General features: G+C 38.8%; 1 protein-coding gene across 1 annotated transcript in view; it reads right to left on the bottom strand.

The window, feature by feature from the left end:
* Window positions 1-7,895: 7,895 nt before the first annotated feature.
* tgfb3 (transforming growth factor, beta 3) overlaps window positions 7,896-16,826 on the bottom strand; it is a 31,326-nt gene continuing 22,395 nt past the window's right edge. Inside the window, exons 5-7 of the mRNA XM_016533078.1 lie at window positions 13,815-13,986; window positions 10,596-10,749; window positions 7,896-8,454 (exon numbers count right to left, since the gene is read on the bottom strand). Of these exons, the coding sequence (XP_016388564.1) occupies window positions 8,296-8,454; window positions 10,596-10,749; window positions 13,815-13,986 (485 nt within the window). The 3' untranslated portion in view covers window positions 7,896-8,295. The remainder of the gene's footprint in view (window positions 8,455-10,595; window positions 10,750-13,814; window positions 13,987-16,826) is intronic.

Below are 16,826 nucleotides of genomic sequence, written 5' to 3'. Positions count from 1 at the left end.
CACACACACACACACACTTTCTGTGATTGACCGTGTGTGTACTGACTGGCAGGTTTAGTATTTTGTGCACAGTGTGTAGTTCAGCGTCTGGTATTTTAATGAGGAGCCTTGGCAGCGGGACATAGTGACCATTCCAGCGTTTGGTTTGATGTGTGTGAGCTGCTTTTTCTGTCTGGTGTTGGTGAGTAGACCTGTGTGAACATGAGCTGAGTGTCTGATCCACTGACAGCTGCTGTGACTACTATAAATGCTGACTCCAACAGTGCCATGACTGCTGTCATATGAAGCTCCGTCATACGCCATGCATTATTCATGCTCAGGTGAGATTTGGTGCATAGAAGCTTTTTGCATCATTATGCTGATTTCAGGGATTTGATTGGCTGCGTGTGAATTATTAAAGCTTAAACACACATTCTGAGTTGTACTGTAGTATCATTCAGAAGGAAGTCTCTTCTGCTCACCATGGCTGCATTTATTTCAGCAGAAATACAGTAAAAACAGTGGTATTGTGAAATAATTTTGCAATTTTAAAGTAAGTGTCCTCTATTGAAGTCTGTTTCCGCCACTGAATAAAAATTTCAAAAGGTAATTGTGACTTGTCACATTTCTCGTATTTCTGACATTTTTTTCTCAGAATTGCATAATATAAGTCAAAATTGCAAGATATAAACTTGCAATAGTTTTTTCAATTATGAATTTATATCTCGCAATTCTGACTTCTTTTCTCAGAATTGTGAGATATAAGCCCGCAATTGAAAAAAAGTCAGATTTGTGAGATAAAAAAGTCATTTACTTTTTTTATTCAGTGGTGGAAACAGGCTTCTATAGTTTTCTATGTGAATCTATGTTAAACTGTAATGTATTTCTTTGATGCGCAGCTGTATTTTCAGCATCATTACTCCAGTCTTCAGTGTCACATGATCTTCAGAAATCATTCTAATATGCTGATTTGCTGCTCAAGAAACATTTCTGATTATTATCAATGTTGAAAACAGTTGCCGAATACTTTTGTGATACATTTTATATTTCAGGATTTACAGAGGAGTTGAAAGTTCAAAAGAACAGCATTTATTTGAAATAAAAATATTTTGTAACATTATAAATTTCACTTTTGATCAATTTAATGTGTCCTGTTGAATAAAAGTATTCATTTCATTGGGCTGCTTTACATGGATTGCACCTGAGAGCAGCAAAGAAGCATGAAGTAACTTGAAACAGATACAGAGTAGGAGTCTTTTATCAGGTGATACTATTCAAAGCCTGTAAAACACTGTTGCGTGTCCTTTGGCGCTGTTAAACAGACGTCCTCTGTCCATCAAGAACTGTGTGAATCTGACAGATGCAGTTTTCCATTGTTCACTGGAGAGCAGTAGAGGACTGAGAGCCACTGTTGTTTTAGCTGGGCTCTGATGGACTCTGACTGGGAGTTAGCACTGATCCATACGGCTGCATTCTCTGAGATCAGACGTCGATACACATCAGCGTCGCCTCCTCTCATCTCGCTCAGCCGCTCGCCCATTAGCCGCAAACAGCCCTCTATTGTTGTCATGTTTTTCCTCGTCTTTGTTTTCACTTGACCTCATCTCACACAGATTCCTGCCAAACGCTTTCAAACGCTTTGGCTGGATATTCACTCTGCATTTTCAACCTTTGGCTCAATACTGGCTCAGATATCTGAAGAAGTTTGCTGAAGTCTGTTTTGAGATGAGTCTGATGTGTGCTGCTGACATGCATCTGCATACGAGTCAATCACATGAACACGCGTCGAGGGCACATTCCACCACAGAATCATGAATGGAATACAGTTTTTACTGCTAACAGGTAAAACAATAATGACAATAATGTAACAATATAAGTCTTTACTATCATTTTTTTTTATCAATTTAACACATTCTTTGCTAAATTAAAGTATTCATTTCTTTCAAAAAAGGAAAATAAAAAAACATACCGACCCCAAACTTTTGAACGATAGTGTATGTTGTTACAAAAGAGTTCTATTTTGTATATATGCCTTTCTTTTTAACTTTTTTTTTAAATAATGTATCAGTTTCCACAAAAATATTGTGCAGCACAACTGTTTCCAATATTGATAATAATCAGAAATGTTTCTTGAGCAGCAAATCAGCATATTAGAATGATTTCTGAAGATCATGTGACGCTGAAGACTGCAGTAATGATGCTGAAAATACAGCTGCGCATCACAGAAATAAATTACATTTTGACATGTATTCACATAGAAAACAGCTATTTTAAATTGTAATAAGATCTCACAATATTACTGCTTTTGCTGTATTTTTCAATGAAGTATAAGACACTTTTTAAAAAACATTAAAAATCTTAAAACATTTGATCAATATACATACATACATACATACATATATATATACTGTATATATATATGAGCCATTCTACAGAATTGGTCCAAAGTCAGAGTTGAAAACGCCTTGAAAAAAATTTATTTTTCCAAAAAAATTGTGTTTTATGTATGCATATTGTATAATATCCAAGGTACACATTTCTAGTAATTGTGCAGTTAATTCTCATATTGTATTTTCAGAAAGTTTTGGAATATTTGTCCTCTCCCCAAATTTGTCACTACCGAAACAGTAATAATAATTATTTATTATTGTTATATAGGGTTATATTGACCTATTAAGATTTTGCTTACATATAGATTGTAAAAATGTTTTTTTTTTGCTATTCAAAATTTTTCAGAGGTAAATCAATAACAATGACATTTTTAACAATATTTCAAGTGTAATTTATGAGGTTTGTTGTATTTTGAATCCAATTTTTTCTCTGTAAAAGGCAAAAAGTTGATCATACTGATTTCAAAGTTAAGGATTCATTAGTTTGAATATACACTGAACCATTCAGTATACTTTATTTTTGACAAAACATCCCAAGTTTCGGTAGTGATAGCACATTTTCGGTAGTGACAGTAATCCTTTGGTAGCAACTACATCACATTACAGAATTTTAACTCATATACTAAAAACCTACAAAAAAATGCAGGATCATCACTGTTCATGTATGGCAGGGTGTGATTGGGTTAATTTACATTTAACCAGTTTAATATGGAGAGGCACTGAAATGTAGACCTTCGTTTATGTGTTTTTGCCCTACACTGTACATGACGTGAGAACAGTTCGCTATTTAGGTTTGTAATAGCATTGACTCACTAACTTTAACGTTAGCTGGTTTTAGCCAGAGATACCTTGCTGTAACTTAATGAGAGTATGACAACCAGAAAATGAAAGTTTTTGTCTTCATTGGGATTGGGGTTGAATGCTTGCGGACATTTTGCTCTGTTTTGTTTGGGTTTAGGAAATGTAATCAAATCAATTCTATCGCCCATCCTCTCAGGATACCTGGAATCAGTGTTACAAGTACCACAGGCATATCGTCAGTTCTATGGGATAACACCCAAAAAAACAAAGATGTCACTACCGAAACGCCACCAAATGTTTCGGTAGTGACTGTTTCAGTAGTGACTATTTTAGATACTTTTGAACCTAGCTCAAAGATGCTAATCAGCACATGGTTAGCTAGCACAGTTCTGAACAGTGGTATACATATAAACACTAAATGTTATGGAATAACTCCCAAAAAAGCGTACTTAATTGCAGAAAAAGGTGTTCGGTAGTGACGTTCCTGAAAGTTACACACACTTTTGAATGCATTTACCAAAAAATCATAAACTTAAGGGTTTAGTATCGGTCTCAGCCAATAGACTAAAACATACACTGTTTCGGTAGTGACATGAAAAATGCGGGACACATTTTTTACATAAAGTTCCATGATTTACAAAGAAAATATAAAATAAATATTTTTTGGAACTTCATTTAAAAAAAAATCAAAAAAAATCAAAAAGATACTTTTAAAAACAACAATGAAAAAAATTTAAATTAAAAGTTGAAATTTAGGGGTTGGGGTTCGGGACAGCCACCTCCCAATTGAAAGTACCCAATAAATGATAATTATATATATATTAAGCTTACTAATATTTTGAATATTATTGTGGGTTTCAATAGATAATAGAAGGGTCTTAATAAACATCTAAGATTTGAATACTTTAATGCTTTTTAAATGTGTATTTTTGTTGTTTGACAGCAGTTTGCACCAATTCTGTAGAATGGCCCATACACACACACACACACACACACACACACACAAATAGTTTTATAACATTTTTTAAAATTCTTATGGTTCTAAAATAATTTCTTCTCTCTCTGTTTTGATTTTGTGGTTAACTGTGACCCGCTCATGTATTCGCTCACGTGTATTTGACTTTGAATACATCAGTCCGAGACACTCAGAGAACAGTAGCTTTTAAAAAGCAGCATGTTTTCTTCATCCACCCGCTCTTCACTCCGTCATCTCTCTGAGCTTCCAGCGGTCGAGTCACTGGATTGGAAGCCATGCGCGATGTTTTCGTTCTCCTGTGCCGTAAGGCCTCATGGTGTAAAAGAGCACCAAAATAAACAGAGTGTGGAGAGGGAATGAAAGGGAATAGTGTTCAGCAGCTCTGGGAACGTCTTTGCTGCTGTGGGATCGGCCCTCTTATCAAACACTCCAATATGATCCGCACATCTGCTGCTATTCAGTTTTACTTGGATCTTGATGAGATCGTATTTCAGGATTTTAGAGTTTCACACTCATGCACCAGCGAAGAACCCAAAGAATCAATGACCATGTTCTTCTCATGCATCGTTTTGCATCCAATACAGTTCGATCAGCAGTGCATGTTGTTCCAAAATAAATGTTTGTCTTCATAATCCTTCATCAGAATGCAATAACTCGCTCCAGCTCTGAAATGACCTTTTTTTGTCATCTGAAGTCATCAAGACACCTTTATTTCTATAGCGCTTATTACAATAGAGATTGTCAAAGCAGCTTCACGGTGATAAACAGAAAAACATCAGAACTAATAGTGGAGATTCTGATGTAAAGCAGCTCTAAAAAGACAATAGTGTCATTACTTAGGTAAGTCACTTAAGTCACTTTATTTCTTGTGTGAAGTGATTTAATTAGACAAGCATTTCTACAAAAGGCAGTCGTTATTCAACTTGGGTCAGTTTCATGTTAATTCAGTTCAGTGCCTCATTTTACTGTCACCTTCATATAGAGACACTTTAACCATCCATTCATGGATAAAGTCTAAGTTCTAGATTATCTCTTCAATGAATATCCATTTTTATGTCACATTATGTGTGTAGAATGGGTTGTGAACAGCACTGATTTTAAGGCTCATTGATTAAGTGTTTTTTCACAAGCGCCTATTGGGTGCGATCAGGTTTGGAAATGAACAGGCTTGGGGAAAAATGGCACCAAAATAAACAAAAATGCAAGAAAATGTCCCTGCCCAATTAAACTAAATTGATTGCGACTGTCGTGATTAAAGTGAAATATAAAATGAACGAAAAGGGTCAATTGCAGCATTACATTACATCTGCTGATAATTTGTCAAAGATGTGTTTTTTGCAGTGTTGATCGTTCTAACCAGTCGCATACGTTTCTGTTGAGTGCTTGAATGCAGTGTTTAGATTGGCTCTCGTCATGAGCAGTTCAGAAAGTTCAGATTCAGTGTAAGAGATGCGTTTGATAGTGTGGACAGCTTCAGTGATGATAACAGTAGTTTTTGTGAGAGTGCAGAACTCATGCTGTGAACTGAAGTCAGTGATGGGGAATGAATTTTGCTCACTTTACGTGTTGTTTTTCATGCTGATAAGATAACCAATGTGAAGTCTTTATCAATGGTTAATAATCATAGCAATATCAATGGAAATAACCGACGTTGATGATTGACATCGGTATCAGGTGTAGCCAAGCTTCAGCCATAAAAAGCAGAGAAAGCACTCTAGAGACTTTTGCACAAGAATTGCACTTTTGTTCTTTAAGTGTTACGAGGGCCACTTAAAACATTTAGTTTTAGGGACCAGTTCTCACTATTAACTAGCTGCTTATGAGCATCCATATTACTAGTGTATTGGCTGTTTATTAGTGCTTACAAAGCACATATTGTTCACTTAATCCTACCCCCTTAACGACTACCTCAACTATTAATAAGCAGCAAATTAGGAGTTTTCTTAAGCAAAAGTCATAGTTAATAGCTAGTTAACAATGAGAATTAGTCCCCAAACTAAAGTGTGAGCGAAAAACATGCCGTGTAAAGTTGTGACGGTTGATTATTTGTATGACTAAAAAGTGTCAAGCATTGCAAAAAGTATCATTTTTATTTCACAGATTGAAAACACCTTTGAAATGATTGTGTGTTTAAATCCAAAGGAAACCCCTGGAATATATATATCACGGTGCATGTGAAGATCATCAGTGACTCTTAGTGTTTCATCATTTAGTTTCCAGATCAGAACTACAACCAGACTGAAATCCAATTACAGCTCACACATGTGTGTTTGTGTGTTGATTCATTGTGTTGTTGTGTGTTCACAGGTCTGTCAGTGTACAGTAAACTCTTCCACACTCAGGGCTCCAGGAACAGATGAATCGCTCTACATACTGAGATCGAGAGATCCACCGGCTCAAAACATGGACATGAAGAGTTCACCTCTTCACTCTCAATATGCTGTCTTCTGATAATCATTATTTCCCTCCCAAGGCCTTATGTGTCTTTTTTGAGTGTGTGATTGCACGTGAAATCCTTTGCTTTGATTGGATCTGTTCCACAGTCTGAAGGCGTCCTGCTTCTCGCTGTCTCGTATGCGCAGTTGTCCAGGCTTCATTTTCACCCCACATCTGATGCCATGTGAAGGTTGTGCGGACTGACGGCTTGCAACAGCTGCGAAACGCCCAGCAACGAAGAGCGCCCATCACGTTTATCCATGTTTACATGTACAGATAGAAGATTTAGACTCATGACTAAAGAGCTTTCAGCACCGTTTGCTAATGATCTCTAACAACTTCTGTTCAAGTGCCTGGGTTCAGGTGTGAGGAACCACTGGAGCAGCTCTGGTCTGCAAACTAGAAACATCGACGTCCAGGTAAAGCTGTGATGAGTTTCTGTGCAACTAAACACTTTACCATTTTTGAACAATGTCCTGGTAATTACTTGATGCACCGTGATCAACACAGCTGTGCTGAAGGGATGACATTGTGTTTTCAGTTTGATTTTTGTTTAACGCTTCACTTTAAGTACCTGGCCAAAAATGAATAAATGACAGGGCCTCATTCATGCAGCAGGAACGGAACACACTTCTTACCTAAATTGTTGCATTGAATTGAGAGTATCGGTTGATGAAAGAACAACTTACAAGAATTCATATTGCGTTTCATGAATGAGGCCGATTATGCAAGATTGAACTTATGCAACATACAGTTTTATTCTCAGGATTTTAATGTGTTTTAGTTTGTACAGTATTTGTATTGCATTTTCTCTCCTGAATATCCTCTGAATTTACGCATGACCAGATGAAACTTGACCAATTATTTGTGCATTTATGCTACTGTACCTTTTTAGCATTTCAGCTACTTTTTGTGATTACTTCTGTTTTAAAAAAATATATATACTGTTAAAGCAAGCTATGCAATCTGCGTGCGTGCACCCTTTTTAGCAGTCGAGATGATGTGGATCCTCTGAAACTCATGACAAACTCTAAGACTGTTTAATTAAAAAGTGTTTTCAGGAGTAATAGCAGTAAAAACATTAGCAGTTTGTGATCTAAAAGTTTACGTGTCAGCATACGTCGTTTCGAAACGTCACCTTCATTGAAGAACTATACAAATCCCTAAAACTTCTGCCGAGTGACAGAGGTAAACATAAGTCAAAACACATTTTCTCAAAAGATTTCTTTCCAGCATGTTTGTATTAACATTAACACCGTCGCGTTAGACAAACGGTGTCGATTACACACTAAAACGTTCAGTCTGGGAAATGCCGTGCTCAAACGAGTTATATGAAAACACAAGGGTCGGCGCTCTCGGTGTATGTCGATCGGTGTCGTCCTCAGTGAAGCCGCTTCTGTGGATCTTACGAAGGTCAGAGTTCACAAATGCCCGTGAGGTTCACTGTTAAAAGAGCTGACCAAAAAATACACATTAAAAGTGGAGAAGTCACTTCAAACGTCAAACTAGAAGTCCGAGGGATCGTAGGGCAGCGTAGTCGTCTTGGAACGCAACTTTCTAGTTCTTAGAGAAGCCTCTGGCTCCCGGGTTGGATGTGGGTGAGAAGGATGTACGGAGGTATTCATTTAGAGTCCAGTTCCTGGCACGCACCCTTCCTGTTGGCCCTCGAGCGCCGGACCCCGCGTCGGGCTCAGTGCCGGGGTCTCGGGCCCCTCAGCTGCACTTGCAGGATTTGACGATCATGTTGGAGAGCTGCTCCACTTTAGGCGTCCGGCCCACGTAGTAGAGGATGGTGAGCGGCTCGAGGTCTTGAGGAACGCAGCAAGGGGAAGCAGACGCCTCGGGGTTCAGCGTGTTGTACAGGCTCAGCAGCTGCAGAGAAACCAGGAGAACGCATTGCAATGCTTTGTCCAAATAGAGACGAAGCGCATTTAGGCCATGCCCACACCGGGGGAGGGGGGAGAACAATCCAACACTCTCCATTGACTTTGTATTGCGGGAAGCTGCCTCCTTATCATTTGACTTATAACAAAAAAAACAATGCCTAAAAGCTGCTGTGTGACAAGGTGCACAGTAAACAAGCTAAAAAACCCAGAACTATGTTTTTATAAGCTGTTGACCCAAAAAAGTAGCATTTATGGACACAAATAGTTGTAGATGTCAGGGTATTTCACGTTGGGCCGTTCAGTTGGATGATTTCTCAAACAAAAGGAAGGTTAGGAAAAGGGGGACTGACATAGACCAATAAAATTTAGTTTCTCAATATATCTGCTCTTCTCAGGTTCACATCGGGTGATGAAATAATCCTTTGACATGGTTAAAAATAATAAATTGCTCCTGTCGCCGATTACGTTTCCCTCCAGTGGGCACAGTTCTCCGAGTAATATGACACGTTGGGCTCTACTTTTGTGTCCTTAAACGCTCGTTTTTTGGGTCGACAGCTTATAAAAAAGTAGTTCTGGGGTTTTTAGCTTGTTTACTGTACACCTTGTCACACAGCAGCTTTTAGGCATTGCTCTGTTTTTTGTTACAAGTCAGAAATGACAAGGATGCAGCTTCCCGCTATACATCTGATGCCACCAAATCAGCTATATTACTGAATAATAATAGTCATCAATTAATATTCAAATGAATCATTTACTCACCCTCGTGTAGTTCTAAACCTGTATGACTTTCTTACATGGAACACAAAAGATTAATCACGCACATTATTGATTTTGATGTTTCAGTTTTTACAGTTTTTATCGAAATTAAAGTTTTTATTTAGCTGAAAACCGAAAGTGGAAATTTTTTTTTGGTAATTCACTTTGGGTAATTGGGTGATTGAACTCTTTATGCTTTCATGTTACATGTAATATACCAGTCATAGTAAAGTTCTTTGGCAACAATCCACCTCTTGATATTTCAGCCAAATCAATTCTACACATTGCTAGTCTAGCATAATTTTTTTTATGCTGAAGTGCACTAAATAAATGCTAAAACAATCAAAATGTGCCATCGGAGAAGCTATTTTCGGACTTCTAGAACTATTTTTAAACTGTTGAAACTACTAATTCATCCTTTTGTTGCTGTTTCAGCCAATTATTTTTAGTTTTTGGTTGCTGAAAATGTGGTGCATCACATGTTCATGCCTCCATTTTCAATACAATGAGTGGAAATAGAGACAGACAGAGTCAAGAATCTGAAAAGCACCATAAAAAATAGTCCATATGATTGTTTTTTTTTTGTTTTTTTTTCATCTGAAGTCTTCTTAAGTCCTGTGATGATGCTTGTGAGGAACAGACTGAAATTTAAGGTCTAAAATTACCAGTGACATAATGGTAATGGTATTGCATATAATGTAGCTCTCAAATCTCATTTGAAATTCTTAAATCTTAGAATGGCTGTGATCAGATACGAGTTGCACAAGAACCGATGCCACTTATCACATTAGATGAGAGGTCAATGATGCCGTGTCTTGAAGCAGCAAATTTGTATGTATGCAAACACAAAGTGGAAGATTTTCAATTATTTAAGGTCTAAAATTACCAGTGACATAATGGTAATGGTATTGCATATAATGTAGCTCTCAAATCTCATTTGAAATTCTTAAATCTTAGAATGGCTGTGATCAGATACGAGTTGCACAAGAACCGATGCCACTTATCACATTAGATGAGAGGTCAATGATGCCATGTCTTGAAGCAGCAAATTTGTATGTATGCAAACACAAAGTGGAAGATTTTCAATGAATAACGGCTGTTTCTCACACAAAGCATCATGTGACTTGAGAAGACAGTGTCTTGATCTGGTGGTCCTGGTCTCATGACATCTTGGTCTGAGACTCAAGGGTTTAGTCTTTAGCCTAAACCTCTATGTGTATGGTGCATTTTTGGACATGTCTTTCCATTTCATTTATTGTATTGCAAAGAGCAGCTTGGGCATTCTTCAGACAATCTCCTTTTTTCCATGAAAGAAAGGCACACGTGTTAAAGCGACATGAAGGTTAGTAAAGGTGTGAAGGAGACTCTCACCGAGCTGTGCGTGGTGTCAGCGCTGCGGAGGTATGGGCACGGCCCGGAGCAGAAGTTGGCGTGATACCCTTTCGGCTCGTGGATCCACCTCCAGCCCAGATCCTGCCGGAAGTCGATGTACAGCGGCCGAACGCAGCAGTTCTCCTCGTAGTTTCTGAAAGCAGAAGGAAAGCCGTCACTTTCTCCACCTGCCCGTTCACACCCTGGCGTGGATTCTGCATTCATTCAGAGATGTTTCCATGCACTTTTCACTTGGATGTTTCTGAGACTTCTATTTCGGTTCTGTATGGCCTTATAAACATGTCAAACAATCTTTTGAGGCTCAGAAATTCCACTGTAAGGTGTGTCATTTTTTCCCTCCTGGATCCGACCCAGGTGTGGAGTGCTAACAGAGAGCCACACACTAAGGAGCCAGTGCACTACATAGCATACTGGGACAAATCCAAACTTGCAAGCCCTTGCAGAACCTCCCAGACGCTTCGAGCCGTCAGGTGCCAATTAAAAAGTTAATTCCCAAGGGGAAAATCTCTCTAGACACATGAGGTACGCTGCTGCTTACTGCAACATGAAGCAGGGATGAGAATACGTATTTTAAAGGTCTTGCCATCTTTGAGAAGAAAGCAGATCAAATTCACCTTGCATTCCTACCTACAGATTAACATTTACGTTAATGTATTTGGCAGACACTTTTATCCAAATGACGCTTTTCATAGTTTATCAATGCATGCATTCCCTGGGAATCAAATCAACGACCGGAGCTTCAGATTCGCAATGACGGGATCAGTACACACATTTCTTCATAAATTATGTTTTGGATTTTTTCACAATGTACAAAGTGCTGCAGTGATTAATTTAGTGAGAATTTTTGCAGGCCAACCCATAAGTTAGCATCAACCTGGTTCCCTTCACAAAAACCCAAGAGGATTTTTCCATTGTATGTTGGATTATTGCAGAAAATAAGCTCTGAGACTAACCACTTTGCAATTTGAATTTGAATTTTGAAGCCTCAATACTACCAGAAGTGAAAAGCTAAACATAGGCTATAAATAAACTACTCCACGGGTCGGTCACATGACTTCGCGTCACCACCATTACTCTTCAGTCTTTATTTAAAAACAATTTCCCTGAAAGTTTGAGTTAGAATGGTTTGCAAGAGCGAGATTATAAACATATTGAGGCTGTGAAAGTGACTAGAGATTAGATGAGATTACCTGTTCAAGTGACACCACCAGCATCCCACTATAGTCTCATTTAGACACTTATTAGCAACTGCCTTTTTCAAGACAAGTAAAAGCTTTCAAAATATTTTGGGAATATGTTTAGCTTGTGTTCATCACAGACCTTATTTCAGACATTTAACCAAAAACCCATTGACTTCAAGACTATGGAACCAAAAGTGCTCAAATGTTTCTAGTTTGTCTTACAAAAATCCCTGCAGCACTCTATTCTGTGTGAAATTGATCCAAAATTAGGTCTGAAGGCATCATAAGTTATCTAGCTATTGTAACAACCTTCATGTCAGGGTAGCTAAGTTTCTGACTAATCATCTAAATCCTACATTTACTCCAACCTTGATCAAACTCACCTGCCTGTAACTTTCTAGGAATCCTGAAGGCCTCGTTTAGCTTGTTCAGGTGTGTTTGATTAGGGTTGGAGCTAAACTCTGCAGAAAAGTGGACTTTGGACCAGAGTTGAGAACCCCTGATCAAAATAATGGTTTCACTTATGTACATCAAATGCTGTTTGGCCTTCAATGTAATTATTTCACAAAATCAGCTAATTGTATGTTTGTTGAGAAAGTCAAATGCCTACTAGTGCATATGTTGGTGCCAAGCAGCAACCTCCCCGTCTCTCTCTTGAAACCAACACGGAAGTGACTAAAACTGCAATTCATCGACTGGCCGCTAGAGACTGGCTCCAAAAGGGAGTCAGACCCATAGACACCCCATGTTAAATAGCCCAACTTTGCATCAGAAAAAAGCCTGGTACAAAAAGTGGTTTTGCTCTGTATAGCTAATTTTGCCCTTCATGACAACTGTGAGGGGGTGAATTTTTTTTTATAACTCATCTGTTTAAATTATATTAAGCTGTAAAGTTCTACATAATTAAGGGCGTGGCCACTTGAGTGACAGGTGGATTGCTGCTGCTGTCACTGCCGTCGAGCTAGGCGGGCGTGGTTTCTGCAACCAGGCATCTCAGCTCCACCCACGTCCCGCCTCTTTGCTCATTTTTGATTATCCGGGAGTGATGTGCGGTGACACGCTGCCAAGCTGGGCTTTAAAAAATGCTCTTCAGAATCCTACAGGAGACGTCATGGACACTACGTCCACGTTGGACGTACAGTCTATGGTTGGTGCTGTCTGCTTAGATCTATAGAAGGCATTTGACATAGTTGACCACCAGGTTCTTTTAGCTAAATTAACAATAGTTTAGATACAATCATATCTTTCAAATAGTCAACAATGTGTGTATATTGATGGTACGAAATTATATTACCTTGATTGCCCCTAGGGGGTTCCACAAGGCTCTATCTTGGGACCTATTATATTTTCACTTTATATTAATGATTTACCTGAAGTATGTGAAAATTTAAATCTTCAGATGTATGCAGATGATGTAGTAATTTTTACCCATGCGAATAATTGTGAGGAAGCATTGATTACCTTGACTTCTGCTATGACAAATGTTTAGCATTGGCTTACCAAATCAGGTTCACTATTGAACACAAAAAAACTGTTTACATGATGTTTGCAGAACAAACCGTAGAGATGACACATTCAAAGATATTCCTGAGAGGGGAGAAGCTTTAAATTGATAAAGAGTTAACATATTAAGACAATGTTCCACTTATCATACTTTTAAAAAATCACTTTAGTAAGTGGCTTATGACAAATCAATAGTGTAACCGTTTTACCTCGAAATTTTAAATAATGTGTTTGGGGTATTTTGTTTTCTATGTGACCTCTGCATGTATATTTGTGCACCTGCCTAGGGACTGTGGATGTAAATTAGCAATGTTGCTATAATCCGGGTTGTTTACATTCTGTATTTTACACAAATGTTCCTTTACATGCATTGTCCCTGTCAAATAAATACACAAACAAACAATAAGCCCCTGTGGTGCATTTAATTGTCTAGGTAGGCAGTTCAGTAATTTTTGGAATAGGGCTGCAGTTTCAGTCAGCTTCATTTTTATTAGTATGTTGAAGAAATGCTTACGAGAAGCAGTAGTTGGTGTCCAGCGCACGTTTGCGTCGTCTAGAGGTGGGCAGCACGTCCAGCCGGTGTGGCGGCAGCATCATCAGGATCAGATGAGGGAGAAGCTGCTCCTTCTGCTTCTTTAGTCGACCCAAATCCCAGCGGTTCTGCTCCTCGTACTCACTGTCCATCCCTGAGGACACAGCAGAAGCACAGTCAAACTAGAACTGACAGACAGGCTCACATTAGAAACCTTAAAGCCTGCCTCAGGAATAATAATTAAGAGAACGTTTTCACCCTAATACAATCTGATGTTCATCAGACTGTTGGAACACTGTTGGAAAGACTTTGACGTCCAATTCAGTTCTATTCAATTCCAACGTGACAGCTGCCAGATGAGGAATACGAAACTACCTAAATTATTTTAATAAACACAAACAGTGAGATTTACTGACTATGACCCACGCATGAGGATCTACAGGCATCTTCTTTGTGATGTCATTTCAAGTTCTATGTTTACTTGTTGCACAACTTGCATAAAATGCCTTGCACGTTGGTGAAGCCACACTGACTTTTGATTTTGACCAAAGTGTGTTGCTTTTTTGCCTGTTTGAGTTACGGAAGTCTTTTAATTAGACTTTTTATCTTTACAATCTAAGGACAGTCTCAAATTGAATTTCAACGTCTGTTTGTATGAAATGCACTTTTAGTTATGCAGAACATTAAACAGAAAGAGCTTTCGCAAAACAAAACCAATCTTTAAGCAATTTCTCAGTGCGCTCAGGTTTCTAGACGTGATACAGCGAGCTCTTCTGAGAAACAACCAGTCACTGGAGTTGACAAATTTCCCACAACCATACAGTCTGCCTTGCCTGAAAAGCATTGCTTGCAAAATAATAGATGGAAATTCTGACATCTACACATGTTTTCCACTCAGCTGTTTTCTGAGATTCTGCAGCATTAGTTTACCACTTTGTTATGTGCTATTATTGCAGTATCATTGGTTTCAGATAAAACCAAACCAGAAACAAGAACTGCGTTTCGTAGTTTTGTGTCAGAACCTGTGTCTCGCTGCAAAGTGGACCAGATTTGGTCTGATCAGACGCTGGCGGTCTGGATTCAGCTTCAGCAGCACTTATTCCTGTAGAGAAGTGGAAGCGTTCCTGAAGCCCGGCACAGACGGCAGCTCTCCGTCTCCTGGAGCATCTGCGTATTCAATCTGTTTGTGATCGCAAAAGCAGCTTGGGTCCCAGGAGAGGCATTGCCCATAGATACGGACACCCCTCTTTCATTGAGGGCCAAGAGTCTGAGTGCCCGCAGTGGCGGCACATTCCAGCCAGCGCATTCCCAAAACCCCAGACACCCCCGAGGCCCCCAGAACTAAGTGAGATTCCATACGGCAGCGCATTCCCATGATCACAGCGTCTGACCGCTGCTGGACGGAGCGCTGAGGCCTTTATCTCAGCAGAACGCGTGTGCGGTGAAGCTGACGGCACATCACATGAGCTCAGGGAAGAAGCCTGACAAACTGAGCAATCATCATACTGTACGCTGTAAAAAGATTATTGGAATACGTTTTACAAGATAATACTATTTCAGTCTTTCTACTAAAAAATTTAATGTTTAATTCAATGTGTTACTTGCCGTTTCTTTGGAATTATTTGTTGACAATTTCTAAGTGAAGTATGTTTCAAACACCTGATCCTGCACCAGTTTTTTTCAGTGTATTACATCTTAGAAATAAACAGTAAGGAGAGTCTGCAATCTACCACAATCAGCTCTAATTGTCACCTTAATCCGGTTGTTATAATTATAGCAGATGACCTTTTTTAAAATTTAGTTGGTGTGTAATGTTACTGTTTGAGCATAAAATAAAAAAGATCTGCAAGGTTACAAAGCTCAAAGTCTACTCTGTATATATTCTCTATAACCAGTGTTGAGGAAAGTTACTTTTAAAAGTAATGCATTACAATATTGCGCTACTCCCTATAAATGTAACTAATTGCGTTGCTTAGTTAATTTTTATGGAAAGTAATGTGTTACATTACTTTTGCATTACTTTTTCTCCCCTGGGCTGGGCTTGCTTTTTGTTTTTAATATAAAAAGTTTTATTTTTGCCAAATATAAAATACCTTTTACACCAAAAGTAAAATGAATGCGCCTCAGGCTGAAGGAAATGTTCATTCACGTCTGTACAGTAGAGGGCGCAGCTCAAACAAACCTTTCAGCGGTGCTGCCATTCTGGATTGCATGAAGAACAGGATGCAAGAGAAGAAAGTTCAACACTCTTCAGCAATAAAAATTTTAAATTTTATGTTTACCTAAAGTAATTTTTTCATATTAGTATGGCTGAATGGGATCTCTGAAGGTCAGAAGCAAAGACATTGGTTAATAAAATGGGATTGAATACATACATTATATTTGTCTTATTTAAAGGGACAGTTCACCCAAAAATGAAAATGTGATGTTTATCTGCTTACCCCCAGGGCATCCAAGATGTAGGTGACTTTGTTTCTTCAGTAGAACACAAACGGAGATTTTTAACTCAAACCGTTGCAGTCTGTCAGTCATATAATGTAAGTGGATGGGAATTACGGCGTCTTCTTACGGCAGATCCGAGCGGCAACCTCCCGCTCTCTCTCGTGAAGCCAACAAGAAAGTGACTTAAACTGTAATTCGTCAACTGGCCGCTAGAGGCTGGCTGCAAAAGGGAGTCAATCCCATAGACTCCCCATGTTAAAATGCCTAACTTTACAGCAGAAAAAACGTTTACAGCCTGGTTCAAAAAATGATTTTGGTCTATATAGCTAATTTTGCCCTTCATGACAACTGAGGGGGGTGAATTTATTTTATAACTCATCCGTTTAAATTATATTAAGCCTTAAAGTTCGGCATAATTAAGGGCGTGGTCACTTGAGTGACAGGTGGATTGGCGCTGCTGTCACCACTGTCGAGCTAGGTGGGCGTGGTTTCAGCAACCAGCTGAACTCTTCAGCAACTCTTTGCCCATTTTCGATTATCCGGGAGTGACAC

Source organism: Sinocyclocheilus rhinocerous, unplaced genomic scaffold (assembly GCF_001515625.1).
Source record: "Sinocyclocheilus rhinocerous isolate Xijiao unplaced genomic scaffold, SAMN03320098_v1.1 scaffold365, whole genome shotgun sequence".
Lineage (NCBI taxonomy): Eukaryota > Metazoa > Chordata > Actinopteri > Cypriniformes > Cyprinidae > Sinocyclocheilus > Sinocyclocheilus rhinocerous.
The sequence above is the reverse complement of the archived record's forward strand: the minus strand, read 5'-3'. Positions and strand labels throughout refer to the sequence as shown.